Here is a 16,053-nt window from a genome sequence, read left to right on the forward strand (position 1 = left end):
AGACCCGCCGGAGTACCGTAGTCACGTGATGTAGACCTCGGCCAAGCTCCAGAGCTTCAAGCCAAAGCAAATGCATTTCTCACTGCTGTAATCTTCTAATCAGGAAGGCAATGTGACCAGTATGTATTCGCGACCGACTATGCAATTACTGCTACGCTCCTTTGGAACGCGACTGAACCTCCTCTCCCGAACTTCCGTCCGTAATATTGCCACAAACTCGCCCCGGCCCTCTACACAATCGCGATCACCATGGCCTCGCCGTCTACTCTACATTGCCATCTTTGGAGCTCTGGGGAAGCTGGCGGGTGACCAATCCGAGAAGCTTATCCTCCATCCCATTACCCCTGGGTCGGCAGAAGACGAAGCAGGGCTAGAGAGCATTCGGAAAGTCTTTGACGCCCTTCCTATGGTACAAAAGCTACGAGAGAACCCGGACTACGTGGAAACCGAGGCCTACGAGAACTTTAGTGAGGAAAAGAAGCGACCTCGATTAACAAGTGGCCCGATGGCTGGAGCCCGAGGCTTAGGATTGCAGGTAAGCCTAGACGATTGCTGGGTATAGCCAAGCCACGCCCACTGAACGATCGGGAGGTTTTTGGTTTTGTTCTAGCTTAGCATGTGTTGTATGATGCGCCTTTACTAACTGACTTTTGCCTGGCTACTACAGAAAGTTTTTTGGAATGACAAAGACCGTGAGCTCGTCAATGTGGTCTTCTTTGGGCCTGGCCTTGATGGCTGGCCGAGCATGGTGCATGGTGGAGCAATAGGCACCGTAATTGATGAAAGTTTGGGCCGAGCTGCCATTCGACACTTCCCGGTGCGCACGGGAGTCACTGCAAACCTCAACATTAACTATCGCGCACCGGTCTACTCCTCAAGATACTACGCCTTCCGTACCAAGCTGGACCAGGAACGGAGCACCGACAGAAAGGCGTACGCCACCTGCGAAGTTCGAGACAGCCAAGGTCGTCTATGTGTTGAGGCATCCGGGCTCTTCGTGGTTCCCAAGAAGTTCCAGCTTGCTGAAATCGGCGATCGTTTTTGACACATGAAAACCAACCATGGATGTAAAGAGTCCTGTGACATGCCGCTTCCTATTTCCCATTCTACACAGACGGCCCAGATCTTCATTCTCGTATTTGCGCCAAGAGCCGGTCATTGACTTGACCGACACTTCGAGGCATTCCACACCTCAGAATCTCGGGAACATCGTTCATTCCTGATCATTTGGGGAGCCTGCATCTTTAGTTTCTATGTATGTAGTTAGCATACTCCGTATAATGACATGGCTTCTGCATAATCTCCTTGCCATGTGCTTCATGACGGGCACAGACCTTGGCATGGTCAAAGGAGTGTTTCACCACCTGACGAGGTCCCTTTTGCTGCGGGGTTGAGCCTATTGCGGACATACATCCGGCCCTGGCGATCGAGACTCGCGCTCATGACGCCTCGAGTTCATCCAAGCCCAATCAAGCCTAATCAAGCCTATTCGTGGCGCTGGTCCGTTTCGCGGGACAGACTCCACTTTTCTCCATGTTTTCTATTCCCCGCATTTTCTGATCTGCCCGTTTGTAGGAGTTGTTCCTTTGTTTTGAGAAGCAGCCTCGGTACTTTCTCGATTCCTGTTCTTTTCCCCGGCTATCGCTTAAACTAGTTATGTTTCCTGGCCGAGTGGTCAAGTGGGCCTGCGGCCTCTCATCGCCACTCTCTTCTCGTGCAACACCATTCGCCAGATCGCCAATTTCGAAGTAAGCGAGCGGGACCGGGTCTTTGCGAGAGAGACCCAAGTCCTTGTGGCCCGTCTGTGCAGTGTCAGACCTGCCTGACAGGTCATGCCGCGCGAGGCGAAGTAGTATATCTCCTCCGTTCCCCACCAGTGGGAGGTCGGTTGAGAAGTTGAACTGATCAAGGAACTTTTCCTAGTACTCAGGTTGATACCTGTCTACTACATTAGTTGTGCCTTTTCTACTTCCGATATAATCTCACCCTTCGTCACGATACCCCCGATTCAATCTTCTTGAACTGCCGATCATGGTGGGCCCAATCGAACCCACAACCTCTTCGCCGGTCGAGGAGAAAAACGGGTTTGGATTTGAACCACAAAAGAGCGATGAACTCGGCGGTAGGCATATTCACCGGGAGGTGGTTGACTCTGCCTCCAACGAAGAAGCTCTCCATGAATCCGAGCAAGATATACCGGTTCGTATTAGTACCTAGAAGTCATTTGGAGCGCATGGGCAATGCTGATCTCAAATGCTTAGATGACTTTCCGACGGTTCATGGGATTCACAGCTATGGCTTTTCTATGGACTGGAAGCCAGATCCCAATCTACCTCTTCGGTACGTAAATCTGCGATATCAAAGTTTGCCGCGGGTATGATATATTGACTGGAAGTGTCGTCCAGGTGGGATCCCACCGTATATCTATGGAGATATCGGAGGAGCAGACCGATGGATTTGGTTGGTATGGAGCCCTCGGTTCGTTCCAGTCAGAGATGCCTTTCTAACCATTTAGTTGATAGGTACTTGCGAACTTGCTGAGTCTAGCAGGCGTGTGCCCCTTCGTCGGTTCTCTCTCTGATCTCTTCGGCCGTCGTTACGTGGCTATCGCTGGTGCTTCGCTCGTCTGCCTTGGAATGATTGTCTGCGGTACGGCAAATACTATGAACACCTTTATCGGTATGTTTCTAATCCAGAAGGTCTGCTCATGAAACTAAGACTTATTTGCAGGGGGCATGGCTATCGCCGGGGGTGGAGCCGGCATAAATGAATTGACTGCACTTGCAGCCACTTCAGAAATGGCACCCACTCGTAAGCGGGGCGTCTATGTCGCAGTACTCATTTTTACGATTATTCCGTTCTGTCCATCTGTGCTCTGGGCACAACTGATTTCCTACTACAGCGATTGGCGATACGTGGCTGCCTTTGCGGGCGCTTGGAATGGGTTTGGCCTATTGGCCACCGTTCTTTTCTACTTTCCACCTCCCCGAGCCAACTCGCTTGGCTTGACGCGAAGAGAGATTATTGGACGGGTAGACTACGTGGGCGGATTCTTGAGTATCACTGGTCTGGTCGTCTTTTTGGCCGGTTTGCAATGGGGTGGCTATCAGGTACGTCATCTTTGACCCGAACTGGTGATCATACTCACATCTGCTACAGTACCCCTGGTCTTCCGCTCACGTCCTTGCGCCTTTGATCATCGGCTTCTTCCTTCTCATCGCTTTTGGGTTCTGGGAAGTATATGGAGCCAAGTACCCGATCTTCCCAAGCCGCTTGAAGCAGGAACCTCGGACACTGGGCCTGACTTTGGTCATCACTTTTATTTCCGGGGCGAATTTCTTCTCGGTCCTGATGTTCTGGCCCACCGAGTCTTTCAATGTTTACGGTCATGATCCAATTAGCGTCGGCGTTCGTAGTCTGCCCATCGGGTTTGGTATTCTGGCTGGAGCGTGTATCGTGCTCGTCCTCCTGAGTGTCTTTCGAGGGAATAACAAGGAGCTCCTGATTATCAGTAGCGTACTTATGACCGCAGGTCAGTACACTCTCCATTCGAAAACAGGCCATTAACTAACGCAACTCAGGATGTGGTGCTCTGGCTGTTGGACGTGTCGATAATCTCTATCGGCTCTGGGGTATCCTTGTTCTTGCTGGTCTCGGAATTGGGGGCATTGTTGTTCCTGCCTCAATTATCACGACCATCATCTGTCCTGATGTATGACTCTCCTCGGGCCATACCTGCTGGGGGCCTTGGCTAACTCCTTGCAGGACCTCATCGCCACGGTTTCCGCTTTGACTTTGTCGATTCGTGTAGTGGGAGGTGGTATTGGCTATACCATCTATTACAACGTCTTCATCTCCAAATTCATACCGGCAGCAGAGAAATATATTGGTGGAGTCATGGTGACGCAGCTCAATATCACTGACACCGCGGCGATAGCAGAAGTCATCACTCTGACCGGTGCCTCTCTACTGAATGATATCAAGCAGATCCCGGGTATTGCAGGTAATGAGATGGCCTACAATATGGTTGTGGAGGCTGGTCAGATTGCTTATGCCGAGGGTTATAAATGGGTGTACTATGTTAGCATCGCTTTTGGCGCAGTCTCCATTCTGGCTGCTTGCTTCTTGGGTAATATCAAGAAATACATGACGGACCATGTGGCGGTGGTCATGTGATTTCTTTCTAAGAAACGATCGAATGTACGGGAATGGATTAATCACAACATCTTGTACCAAAATTTGGATGAGGGGATACAGATTTCATAGGCCCAATCAGTTTGTATCCATCGCAAGAGAGCAAGTATTAGCTTATTTCGTACTCCTGAAGTCCCCCAGTGGGGCCGCCGATCCATGACGCGCCAAGCCTCAAGCAACTTTTTCGATCGCGGGACCTTTAAACCACCTGAATTGTAACTGCTACGACAGCTACGATCACCAGGCATAATGGCCTCGCTCCCTGGGAAGAGGAAGCCTGCGGGATCGATCGGGGCGTCTCGGAAACGTGCCAAAACATACGATGCGCGCACCTTGGCTGTCCAATCCACCGAAGCTGCCCTCTCTGCAACAGGCGAACTCGATGTCGCTGCATATGCTGCTGCCCGCACTTTCGAAATCCAGGCTCTGGAGAAAGGCATGCAACGATCCAAGGGTGCTTTGACGACACGAGCCTTTCAAAAAGTTCCCCGTTCGCTGCGTCGCCGCACAGCGAGTCATAATGTGAAACGCGTACCGCGGAGGCTAAGAGCACGCGCGAAGCGAGAGGTACACTTTCCTGGATCTTGACTTGAGAACCCAGACTAACGAGGCCCATCTATTTACAGATGGTTGAAGACAATACGCCCACCGTTACTGCTCGGAGACGCAAGCCATCCCAGATCATGCGGATTCGGCTCGAAACTGCCCGGCGTCTCCAGAATCTTAATGCGAAAGCGAAACGGCGCCGACGTGCAGCCAAATCTCATGAGGGAAAGAAAGCGAACGTATTCTGAAGGAACAGGGCTCGCATTCGTTCAATATTGCACCGCGGATACCTAAAATCAAGAAGAACAAGCTCTCCCGACCAGCACCTGCCGATGCCAAGTATCGCAAACGTCAAAGGTGCAAAACGTGGCTCCCAACTCATCTTTTCCATGCCAAGAGAGCTCATATGGCCACGACAAAATCCCCGCTTTGGCGATTTGCAATCCCCATTTCTCCGACAGAGAAAAGTTATCGTCCTACACATAGAGCTCGAGGATCCCGTGGTGCGGTAGCATGGGATATGAGTTACATGTCTACGATACAGCTCGATGGCAACTTTGATTGCATTGAAGCTGTTCTGCGAGCAGTTGGTGTAGAAGGTGATGAAGCATGGGGCACCAGGGGAAGGAAATGGCGGCTCGGTACTCGAGTATTACAAGCTTGGACATATGAAAAAGACAACCGGGCCGTGCCAATTGCTCCAGTAACCTTACTTTGGTCTGTCCATACGAAGCCGGAAGATATCGTACCAGGCGATTCCACTCGACCATCTTTAGAGAAGGCCCGGCGAAAGCTATGGGTACGTGTTCATCCGTCTGCATTTCTTCAGCTATGGACAGATCTGCTTGATCTATCAAAGCGACAAAACCCTCATGTCACTGTTGAGGATCTGCGATTTGAGATTGGTAGCATTGAGATTACAGGCCCCGGTTCGACGGAGGCCTTGATTGCAGCATTACGCCCGGTTCGGGGTGAAGACGGCACAGCCCCAGATCCACGAAGCCCTGTGGCCACCTGGTCTGGGCTTCTTGGTGTCACAAACCCATCTTCGCTTCCGCAGAATGCTTTGTTATCGTTTGATGTTTCTGATCCTCGGCTTCACTTTCCACCCCAGCGACTAGAGATCCCTGAGGGTGAAAGCCACATGGTTGACCTAGCCAATTTATTGTCCACATGGACACCTGATCAGACGCAAGAACGATTCACTATCTTTGAGCGCTCAAATCGTCTGTCGGCTTCACGTCAGCTTCCAAGCCAAAAAGCTATCAATCGTCGTCGTGAGAAAACTCGCCAGGAAGCTGGCCCTGGAAATCATCCCGCCCCCCCAGCCCAATGACCCCAGGATTCCAGTGTTAGTCTTTGCCACCCGCCATTCGGATGGATCTAAGCAGAGTTCTGCACCGGGATCCTGGACGGTCCTTTTACCTTGGAAATGCGTTCCGCCCGTGTGGTACTCTCTCATGTACTACCCGCTCTCTAGCGGCGGAAGTCCGCGCTTTGGTGGGCTCAAGGAGCAGCAGCAGCTGGCCTTTGAGGCGGGCGAACCCTGGTTTCCTGGTGACTACCCTGGGACACGAGCTGGCTGGGAGTGGGGGCAAATGCAAGCCCAGAAATCGCAGGCTGAATGGGAACGGAGACCTAAGGGTCGTCGACCTGCTTTTGACAGTCTTACACTGGGCGAGGGTAGGCCTAAGGGCGAAATAGGCCGCGGTTGGGCTTGTGACTGGGAGAGGCTTATCCAAGGGCCTCCAAAAGACGTTCAAGGCAATTCAAGCTCCAAGGCAGAGAAGGCATCGCAAAAAGAGACGGAAAATGTGGAATCGCCAGTGCCTCCCTTGAATATTCACAGTCTGCGTTTCCCATTGAAGAACACAGACCATATCCTCGCCAATCTGGGCAGGACGCCTCCAAGCTCTTCCGGTCTTGCCACGGTCTATATTACACTCTCCAACCGAGGCACACCAGAACCTTGCGCACGCATCTACCGTCTTCCAACCGACCAAGGTTTGCGTCAGAAATGGACGGATTTGAAGTCCAGTGCCGGCTCCAAATTACAAGCCCAGCACCATAGACGACGCTGTCCTTCTGTTTCAGGCGAGCAAGCACGTCGTAAACTTGCCGAGTCTCTCATCTCAGCGACTGCACCAGAAAACTCAAAGCCGGATTGCTTGGAAGTCCCACCCGAGAAAGACTTGATTGGCTTTATCACTACCGGAAACTACAATCTCTCGGAGGGCAAGGCAACAGGGATTGGCTCGATTTTATTGCACAAGGTCTTGGTGGCAGATTTCAAACAGCATGAGAGACGTATGTGTATTATTCGAGGCTCAGGAGAGAGGACAGGAAGGCTCGGTGTGTGGGAGCTTGTATGATAATCTGATGCTTGATACCCCATGAGACCAATGTGCTGGTCTCACAATGAAAGAATCCCAGTTATTGTATCCCTTTCTCCTGGGCTTTCAATTGGAGACTCTTATCTTAGCTACGCGCGTAGATAATATTGATCTACCATGCAGGGGTTCTTATTTTTCTCCCTATGCAGTTTCATAGCTAGCTACCCAAAAGAACAAAATCACAGTCTATACATACAGTACAGCGGCCGGTAGCAGAGTGACGGTGGGCACATAATCCGAAGGAAAAGGCGGGGGGGACATGCACTGAACTTTCGCTGTAATCTAACCCACAATGCGATCCACGAAAGCTGCCTCCATCTTCGCCACCTCGCGCTTGAACGCCTCAACCTCCTTCCAGCAATCCAACGGGCGGCGGTCGTTCAATCGCAAGCAGCCCACAACATCCGTCTGGGCCTTGGCAACTCCCTCATCCAGCTCTAACAACTTTCTCCGTCCATCGAGCCGGTTACGCAGCTGTACAATCTCGCTTGATAGAGAGCTGTAGGACAGCTCGCGGTCCAAGGAACCGGATTGCGCGGTATCGTCTGTTGGCGCGGCCGCGGGGGGTGTCGTATTCCCGGCCGGCGAAGGGGATCCGTGGGGCATCCAGGTTCAATGACCCCATGCCGTACCCGGAAGGCGCTGGCGCAACGGGAGCTGTAGCGGCGCTGATGGGGATGGATCCGGTGTCTTTGGCTTCGGCGAGGCGCTTCTCAATCTCGGCGAGAGTTTGCTTTTCGCGCTCGTGGAGGCGCTTCAGTTCCTCGGCGACGCGGTTTTGGATCTCCAGCTCCAGAGACTTGGCGCGCGAGGAGTCGGTCTGCTCTGTAGGTGAGTTTGGTGTTTCGCTTGGAAGGGCATTGGGGTTATTAACGGACCTCGGAGGTGGTCTGGAGGGCCTCCACTAGGTTGGAGGAGAATTGCACGGGAGAGTTACTGCGACGGGAGTTCATGTCAGCTTCAAGATTTAGGAGAACAATTCGTCCAGGTGTGTCCGCATCGAGGCATGTGAGGAAGGAAAGATCGCAATGATCTTCGACCGTAGTGACCCGATGTTTGCGGCTCCGGCTAGGACGAATTGGCGGAAACAGAGGATTGTTAAGGCCGTACCTAGAGAAGACATGCTTTGAGCTGCCCGTAGCCTCGGGCTTAGAGCTGCCAGCACCCATGATTGTAAATTGGCCGTGATTGCTGTGACGTCGGAATCGAGAAGGGCGTGATCCAGCTCGACCCGATCCTCCGATATTTAGGTCACGTGTTGGATTAGTCACCTCCCCCCGTCGGAAACGATATCGTTGGGATGTTCAAGTATGGGATTCAAGCAGCGCGGTGGAATCAATCATAAAACCGGTGGAACCGGTGGCCTTCGCTACTAGGTACCTTTATGATATTAAAATCCTGCAAAACCAACAACTAAGGTACTGGCGTACAAAAAAGCAAAGACCAACCTTGTGCAAATGTGTACTACATGCAGTCCTATTCTCGGCAGCCAGTCCGTAGGGTTGAACACGTTGGCAAAACAGCAAAGGAGTATCCTCAGTAGCTGGTAGAGATTCCCCATAGCAATACGTCCTAGGATGTGAACTAGGGACGATTGGAAAATCCGGGCAACTCACGCACGTCTTCATGCAGAGAACTATGACGAGCCCTCCGAGAACAAGGATGCCCTCAAAGTATACGCTTGGTACACGACGAGACAAGCAATCTCAAAATATCTTTGCACCTTCACGTCAATATTAATAAATCGTTCATTAGCCACAATGGACCGATTCCCAGGAATCCAAGGCATTTGGGGTCAGTTCCCTCGCTCAAAGGACTACACTCATCTGGCCGTCCGTTTTGCTCTTTTATATCTCCAAAATACGCGCGTTGACTAGCTATATTTCACTTTCTACATCTCTCAAGATCACGAATGCTTGGAATGCTGGCCCATGAGCCCGAACCATCGGTGCTATTGAATTATTCTCACTGATAACAGAGTTCAGTCTCCACAACGATCGTGGTATCAAATATTGTACAAATTCTGGCTCCACCCGACATCATCGTCATCTATGCAATTCTTAGGGAAAGACCAATCCAGAGACGCCATAAACATGAGACTTGTAAGTCGAAAGGAAGGAAAAATGAAAAAAAAAAAGGGGCGGGCGTCGAAAGTAGGGTCACAATGGGGAAAGAAAAATGAGAAAAGGATAGGCAAAGAAGCAAAGAACGCCATAAACACCCCGATAAGTCAGGAAAGGAGTCGATCGAAAGGATCATTCTTCCCCTTATGCATCCGCATTGTCGCTCTTGATATCGTCGTCATTATCTTCCACAGTAAAAGAGTTCTTCAGTTTACTAGGACCGGGCTTGTTGACCGATCCCTTCTTAGAGGAGTTGAGCTTCTTCTTTTTTTGTGGGACTGGGGCTCCCCTCATCATCATCTGTATGCGAACGCTTCGGTGCTGAGGATGTGGGACTGCTGGCGCCACTAGCACCGCTGTCGGTTGGCGTCTTGTTACGTGTACTACCCCCACGACCGGAAATATTCATACAGCGTTCCAGATGCTGAGCAACACGGTTCATGACAAAGTAACGCGGGCAAAGGGGGCATTTGCTGGTGGGAATCTCGGGAATCGTGCTGTCTTTCTCGTTCTTTCGCTTCTTCGGGTTCGGCATCACCGCGAACATCTTGCCATGCACATCATGGCCGGGAATCGTAATAAGCGGGCCATTTTGACAGTATTCGCGGTTGGAGTCTGGTGGTGGTCGGTATCCAGCCCCGACTGGCGGGTAAGAAAGTCGCGGCAGTCGGCAGTCTGGGCAGACGATTTCTTTGACGGTGTGCATAGGGTTGCCCTTCAAGTGTACTTTCCCGCGATCGAAGATGGCCGCGTCCGTCTCCAGATGGGTGTTGGCAAGCTTGTTCGCATCGATAATGACTTCCTTGGCCTTTCCATCGGCTACCGATTTGCTTGGCGATTCATCCGGGACAAGAGCTCCCTCCTCGGCCTTTTGTCGCGCAAGGACAACGGCAGAGCGCATCCGCGCGATTTTCTCTTCGCGGTGGACCTTGGCGACCAGATCATGGATTATGTTGTGGAAGGTTTCATTGAGGATATCGGTTGACTAGCGAAACCCGTGAGCGTCCAATACCACCTCGCGCGAGCTTGATGAGACAACACATACCACTTTAGCGACAGTACCGGCAGGAAAGACCGGGTTTGTGGAGTCGGGGCCGGCCATTTTCCGGGGCGGTGCTGGGCAAGGAACTACCCTGCTCGAGTTTGCACTTGTACAATTCCTACTGCGTAGATTCCCCACAGGCGTACTGGCCCACGGCACGGTCCAGATGCCTCAATTCGCACGAGTGCGAGGGTCTAGTCGTCCATGTGCCGTGTTCTGTATGTAGGGAGGTGCCGGTGCAACTAGGCCGGAGTCGGTCCGAACAAGTGGAGGTGGCGACCATAGAACGACCGCAAATGAACGCGAGTAGGCTCCCCGTCCTAGAACCTGAGCCCCGGTATTAGCACAGGGCCAAATCCCAAAGGAAAACAGATGCCGAAGTAGAAATCGGGAACTCGGAATTGGGATGAGTGATGAGGTAGGTAAGAGCCCACTTAAACAGGCGTACCAATAGGGGGAGCGCAACGCGACAAAGAAGAGAAAAAAAAACTCTTTGCCAATGAAAGCCAAGGAGATCATTCAATGGCCACCTTGCGGATCGAGACAACTGAAAGGAAAGCACACTTACCACGAGCTGCTGGGCTGGGGGGGAAGGATGATAGTCAAAAGGTCGATGCCGGAAAACGAAGATGAACTGTCAAAGTCACGGCCGCCGCTTATCTTATCGTTTCTCCGCACCTGGAACTGACTGGACTTCACCTTCACGGTGTTCGGGGGCCTCGACATCCACTCCTCCGCAGTCCTGATGGCATACCAATTCTTCCCAAAATCCCAGTCGAGGTCGTCGACGCCTCGACCGTCAGCTCCTGCAGCCTCGCGTGCCGGGCCGCCTATACACCCGCCCCCACTGCAACCGCCAGATGTTGCGAAGTCCCATGTCACCAAGGAGTCGTTTACACCCTATCCACATACTGTCGCAGCAGCGTACAGGACACCGCACCCCCATATTACGGTGGAAACGGTGAAGACAGCGCATATCCCCTCCTTGACCAGGATTACGGGCCTTCTCTTGCCTATTCGCTACCCCAACTCGTTCTATACGGCCATAATCACCGATCCGGTTGTCGCGTCAATATCACGCGTCGCAGTCTACCATGACCACCCGACGCCGACGTTCACTGATGAGAATGAAACCTCTTGGAACAATAAGGTAATTGGAGGCATACGATGCCGTCTAGAGAGACTCGAGGCAGAGCCGGAAGCCGAGAAGCCCGAGGCTACAAATCTATACATCCAGACACTACATCTGCTTTCGCCGTATCGAGGCCATGGCGTGGCAGCATCCCTGCTAAACTCTATACTTTACACTAGTAATGAGACTGATGCTTCAAAGCGCACGGTTTCTGATCTTGTGAAGCACTACAATATCCGCTCTGTGACGGCCCACGTCCACGAGGCAAATGAGGATGCACTAAAGTGGTATGAATCGCGGGGCTTTGTGTTGAAGGATGGTGTCATTGAAGGCTACTATCGTCGTCTCAGTCCCTCTGGCGCAAAGATCGTTCAACTAGATGTGCCGTGGGAGGAAGCGACAGGAGCGGCTAAAGTCAAATCTCCTCCCGCAGCGACAGGCGCTCCCCAAGAGAGGGAGTTATCGCCTAATGATGCTGATGATGAGGACTGGGAGAAGGTGGAAGTCGAGGATGGTGAAGATGATGATCATGACGTTCTGCATGAATCACAGATATTCGAGAGAAATGAGAGCGAAGCCCTTCCTAGGAAGCGCAAGGCCGAGGAGCAGAATGGGAGCCAAACTCAACGGAGGTGATGCATATTCTGAGATCTAAGTAGCTTTATTGTCGTCACGATCTTGCATTCTCGGATACCCTATGAATTAAATGAACCCTACCATGTTCCAACTGGAAGTTGTCTTTCAATCCGTTGATTTCCAACGGTATGCTCAACCTCATATGTAGCAGGGTTTGTGGTCCCCCGATGTCTTCGAACAGGCTCATTCACGATACCAATAAGAAGGCTTTTGTTCGACTTTCAGGGACTTGAGCGCCAGAGCTTCCGCTGTTTAATATCTAGTACTAGCAATAATGCATGTATACCTCCCCTAGTACGAATGTAGGTAGAAGCTACGCCGCATGCAATATTGGAAGAACAATCACTTGATGATCCAAGTGACTAAGAAGAACTTTGGAAGGTGACCCAGAGCCATTGCGAAAGTCTAGCGATAAACATATAAATTAATCTTTTAACTCCCTTGAATTCTCAAGGATATTTAGCAAAGAGAAGGATTGCTTCATTCAGTGGTCTAGAACGCGTCACGGGTATCAAACAGGTATGCAAGAAAGCATCGCCAATGAAATTCGAAGATCAGATGTTGTAGTTCTCTGCATGTAGATAGATCTCATCTTTGGACGAGTCCGTCAAGACTTGCATTTGCAGTTTCGCCACGGTATTAGCCACGTCCACACGCAGACTAGGTGGTCCACAGACAAAGACGCAAGCGCGACGCCCAAATCCCTTAGAGAACTCGTTCAGCATCTTAGGCACATCTGGGCGGAAGTAATCGGTCTTCCAATTATCCCTCCGCGTCATCGGCTGGAATGATGCGTAACGTGGTGTCTGCTTCGGGATTGCCGTCTGCTGAGGTAGTTGTTGACCGTTGCCAAAGCCAAAGTCAAAAGGTACACTCTGAGGAGCCCTGGGTGCTCCATGGGGGACCATGCCCGGCTGCGGGAAAGCGTAAGTTTGAGGATAATGGCGGCTAGTAGCAAAGTAGTTCGCAGCGTAAGCATTTGGTAGAGGAGCAATGCCGTCCTCGTTCTCCCGACGCAATTCCTTTTCTCTCTCTTCATCGCCTGCAGCTACTTCTTGAATATAGGCTGAGCTCCTCTTGTCAATTCCCTGCAGCATATCGTAGATCTTTTCCTGGACCACATCCCGTCCCGCTTGATCAACTTGGTTGAGGCCAGTGAGGAAGAAGTGGCAATTCACGATATTGGCGGGTGCACTATCCCGACAGATGCGAAGCTCCTCTTGGAACCATTCCATGGTCTCTGCGTTTCTCAGAATCCAGATGACCTTGACAGACTTTGTGACCGCCTTTCCATCACGGATCTTCTTGATCAAGTCCAGAAGCTGACTAGCAATCGCAGTAATCCCACTTCCCCCAGCAAAGAAAACCACATCATCAAAAGCGGCCAGTTGACGATGCATTCCTCCGTAGGGCCCTTCGACATAGGCCGAATATGTCTGGAATGGGCCCATCTCCAGAGCTTTGTTGAGCACTTTGCGGGTGAACCCTTTGAATGGGCGGAACACCAAGGTCATATCACGATAGTCTTGACCATATGCCGATGGTAAATCATCGCTACAGAGGGAGGCGATAGTGAATGGGTGGCTCTCGAATAGTGCAATCCTTGGCATCCGTAGATAGACGTATTGCCCAGGACGCCACCGCATCTCCGTGGGGATAGTCACTTTGATGGCGTTCTGCGGGAGCAGAGTCACAGAACATTCCTCTCCGATCATGAAGGACTCCGTGCGGAATGGGCTCGACCAGTTCAGGTAGAACAGGCGAATAAAGTAAGTAATCGCCCAAATAGCCACCGTTGAGAACAGGTAACCCCACGAATGGAGATAGTTCTTCGTATGCCAAATCAGCATGGCCACGAAGATCCAAGACACTGGGATATGGATATAGATGAAGAGTTCGTACAGGCGGTGACGGAGGAAAGGGAGCGAATGGATGCACAGCACCAGCATCGGCACCATCGCTGCCCAGCCAGTTCCATATACATAGATCGGGAGATTGTAAAAGTTACGGTAGTTGATCATGGCCCCATCGGTCCAGATTGGCGTGACGTAAAACGGAATCATGTGCACCAAGCAGAGGAAAAGGCAAATATAGGCTGACCATCGGTGCAGTCCATTCAATCGCTCGGGGCCCAGTCCCGTGAGCATGGTGATCAGGTTCGCTTTCGTGGCCAATGCGACAATCCACGGTACCATCGCGACAGCCAGCATACCCGCCCGAATCGCGAGCGGTGGTGAGCCTAGTGCAATCGACCAATAGTACAATGGCTGTGGCACGAAACAGTACAGCACCACAAAGACCAAAGCGACGAATATGATTGCCACCACAGCGCCTGACGGAAAGGCAAATACCAGACTGCCGATCCTGAACGAGGGTATAGGTCGATAAAACACCCATCGGAAGAGCGCGATAGACTTGTTCAGAGGAACCAGCCGCTGCAGGAAAGATTCCCGTCGCAGAGGTTGAGAGGTTGGGGCGGATGATTTCAAGTTCGGTGATGGGAAGAACTGTGCGCTGGAAGCATCAGTGCCTGCACTGGGGAGTTCGTATTCGTCAGGCGACGAAGCATTGTTCGAGTCTGTGAGGTCCGGCGATCCGTTCTCTCTATGCAGCACAATCCGCATTTTATCGCCCCAAGTATTATAGAAGCGTACGACCGATGTGCAGACCAGCAACACCACGGCAAAGTAGACGAACCCATATCCGTATTTCCCAGCATTCCGGAAATTGTCGCGGTTCATCTCATTTCGCTCAGCGGCGGTGGTCGAGGCCGTAATTTCGACATAGACCCGCTTGGCGAGGGAGCTCATCTCGTTCCACATCGTGTTCAAGTTGATTATTATGAAAGATGGCGCTCCTTCCTGAGCGCAGACAGCATCTCACTGCACAATATTTTTTTAGCTTTCAATCCATATTCCATGTGCCTCTGGGCATTCTCACGGTTTGCGTACCTCTATCGAAACGAGATCTCTTTGCATGCGAGTCGCTCTCTCCCGCGTGTTATGACAGCGTCAAGCACATGCTCAGAGCTCTTCAAAACTTGATCGGAGAAAATGGAAAGGGGAGGGGGAGGTCTAATTGTATGGAACAGCACAAGTGGGGGGGGCACTGCACCGAAAACATCGTCGTACACTGTGACGGGATAAGCCATGGCTGCATGAGTTCGGCTTCTGAACTACCGTCCGAGCCAATAACACAGAGAATCGTTCCAGGAGGGCTCGTTCCAGGGTGGGTACTTCGGGCTTGCCTGGGCGCTTCACTTGACTGCAACGCAACCCCCTCATGCGGAGTGATCTCCAGTGATGTGTGATGGTTTAGCGCCCTGCAGGCCAATCACAGTGGAGTCTTTGGATCAACTTTGTGACACCGTTTCCGTATTGGGCCACCTGGGCAGCTAATCACCTGCTGACTACTCCGTACACCAGGACATTAACCCGAAGGGGAATGGTAAACTTCAGGAAGGCTTCTCCCTACCACTAGTTTCCTGTGCCGAGGACATGACCATCACCCTTATGAAGTGTTGAGCATGAATAGCGTGTGAACGCGTGTAAAGAACACCGAGTATGAGCTTCATCTGCGCTTAAGTGCTGATGGATCAGCGGGGTGTTAACCGTTGACAATTCCCCCAAATTACAAGATCTGCCATTCTCTTCAAAATAGATGGGAAAGGAAGTTGCAGCCTCCTAAGAGCGGCGCTTAGGCCTCGTTTAACTAATGGGTTTGAGCATTTTGGCGCCATGGTAGTTTTGGACGTAGCAAGCGCAAATTCAGAACTGTTCCGTACACTAGATAAGCCTCTCGCCTTTTGTTTCGTTATGTTCTTGAGCACTCACATCTATTCGAGCATTCCTAACACAAACACATACTGGAAATCGTATATTGATTAACGGTATCTCTGTTTTACGAGCTGGACCTTTTCCAGAATCACAATGTAGACTGTACGATCCTTGCCAATTATTTCTCAGATGACGTGTTAACAGATCTTAA

At 51.4% G+C, this 16,053-nt stretch overlaps 7 protein-coding genes across 7 annotated transcripts; 4 read left to right on the forward strand and 3 right to left on the reverse strand.

Moving 5' to 3' along the window:
- Positions 1-139: 139 nt before the first annotated feature.
- N7468_000658 (PaaI family thioesterase) lies at positions 140-1,045 on the forward strand (the record flags this gene model as incomplete). The annotated part of the gene is made up of 2 exons (XM_058469955.1): positions 140-535; positions 668-1,045. The coding sequence occupies 2 exons, from the start codon at positions 140-142 to the stop codon at positions 1,043-1,045; spliced, it is 774 nt and encodes a 257-aa protein (XP_058335986.1).
- Positions 1,046-2,031: 986 nt separating this feature from the next.
- On the forward strand, positions 2,032-4,176 carry N7468_000659 (putative MFS drug efflux pump; the record flags this gene model as incomplete). Its single annotated transcript, XM_058469956.1, has 5 exons — positions 2,032-2,209; positions 2,551-2,679; positions 2,731-3,110; positions 3,160-3,532; positions 3,812-4,176. 5 exons carry the CDS (start codon positions 2,032-2,034, stop codon positions 4,174-4,176), a joined length of 1,425 nt encoding a protein of 474 aa, XP_058335987.1.
- Positions 4,177-4,443: 267 nt separating this feature from the next.
- On the forward strand, positions 4,444-7,112 carry N7468_000660 (ribonuclease P/MRP protein subunit POP1; the record flags this gene model as incomplete). Its single annotated transcript, XM_058469957.1, has 3 exons — positions 4,444-4,693; positions 5,064-5,907; positions 5,957-7,112. The coding sequence occupies 3 exons, from the start codon at positions 4,444-4,446 to the stop codon at positions 7,110-7,112; spliced, it is 2,250 nt and encodes a 749-aa protein (XP_058335988.1).
- A 303-nt stretch (positions 7,113-7,415) lies between these two features.
- On the reverse strand, positions 7,416-8,302 carry N7468_000661 (Mic19 family protein; the record flags this gene model as incomplete). The annotated part of the gene is made up of 4 exons (XM_058469958.1): positions 7,416-7,607; positions 7,642-7,953; positions 8,012-8,201; positions 8,244-8,302. 4 exons carry the CDS (start codon positions 8,300-8,302, stop codon positions 7,416-7,418), a joined length of 753 nt encoding a protein of 250 aa, XP_058335989.1.
- A 1,098-nt stretch (positions 8,303-9,400) lies between these two features.
- Positions 9,401-10,358, reverse strand: N7468_000662 (uncharacterized protein; the record flags this gene model as incomplete). The annotated part of the gene is made up of 3 exons (XM_058469959.1): positions 9,401-9,603; positions 9,668-10,241; positions 10,302-10,358. 3 exons carry the CDS (start codon positions 10,356-10,358, stop codon positions 9,401-9,403), a joined length of 834 nt encoding a protein of 277 aa, XP_058335990.1.
- A 685-nt stretch (positions 10,359-11,043) lies between these two features.
- N7468_000663 (GNAT family N-acetyltransferase) lies at positions 11,044-12,066 on the forward strand (the record flags this gene model as incomplete). The annotated part of the gene is made up of 1 exon (XM_058469960.1): positions 11,044-12,066. The coding sequence occupies one exon, from the start codon at positions 11,044-11,046 to the stop codon at positions 12,064-12,066; it is 1,023 nt and encodes a 340-aa protein (XP_058335991.1).
- Positions 12,067-12,620: 554 nt separating this feature from the next.
- On the reverse strand, positions 12,621-14,888 carry N7468_000664 (putative metalloreductase transmembrane component; the record flags this gene model as incomplete). Its single annotated transcript, XM_058469961.1, has 1 exon — positions 12,621-14,888. The coding sequence occupies one exon, from the start codon at positions 14,886-14,888 to the stop codon at positions 12,621-12,623; it is 2,268 nt and encodes a 755-aa protein (XP_058335992.1).
- Between the last annotated feature and the right edge of the window lie 1,165 nt (positions 14,889-16,053).

Source organism: Penicillium chermesinum, assembly GCF_028974085.1.
Source record: "Penicillium chermesinum strain IBT 19713 chromosome Unknown utg000001l:1.0-1975020.0:1.0-1976611.0, whole genome shotgun sequence".
Taxonomy (NCBI): Eukaryota; Fungi; Ascomycota; class Eurotiomycetes; order Eurotiales; family Aspergillaceae; genus Penicillium; species Penicillium chermesinum.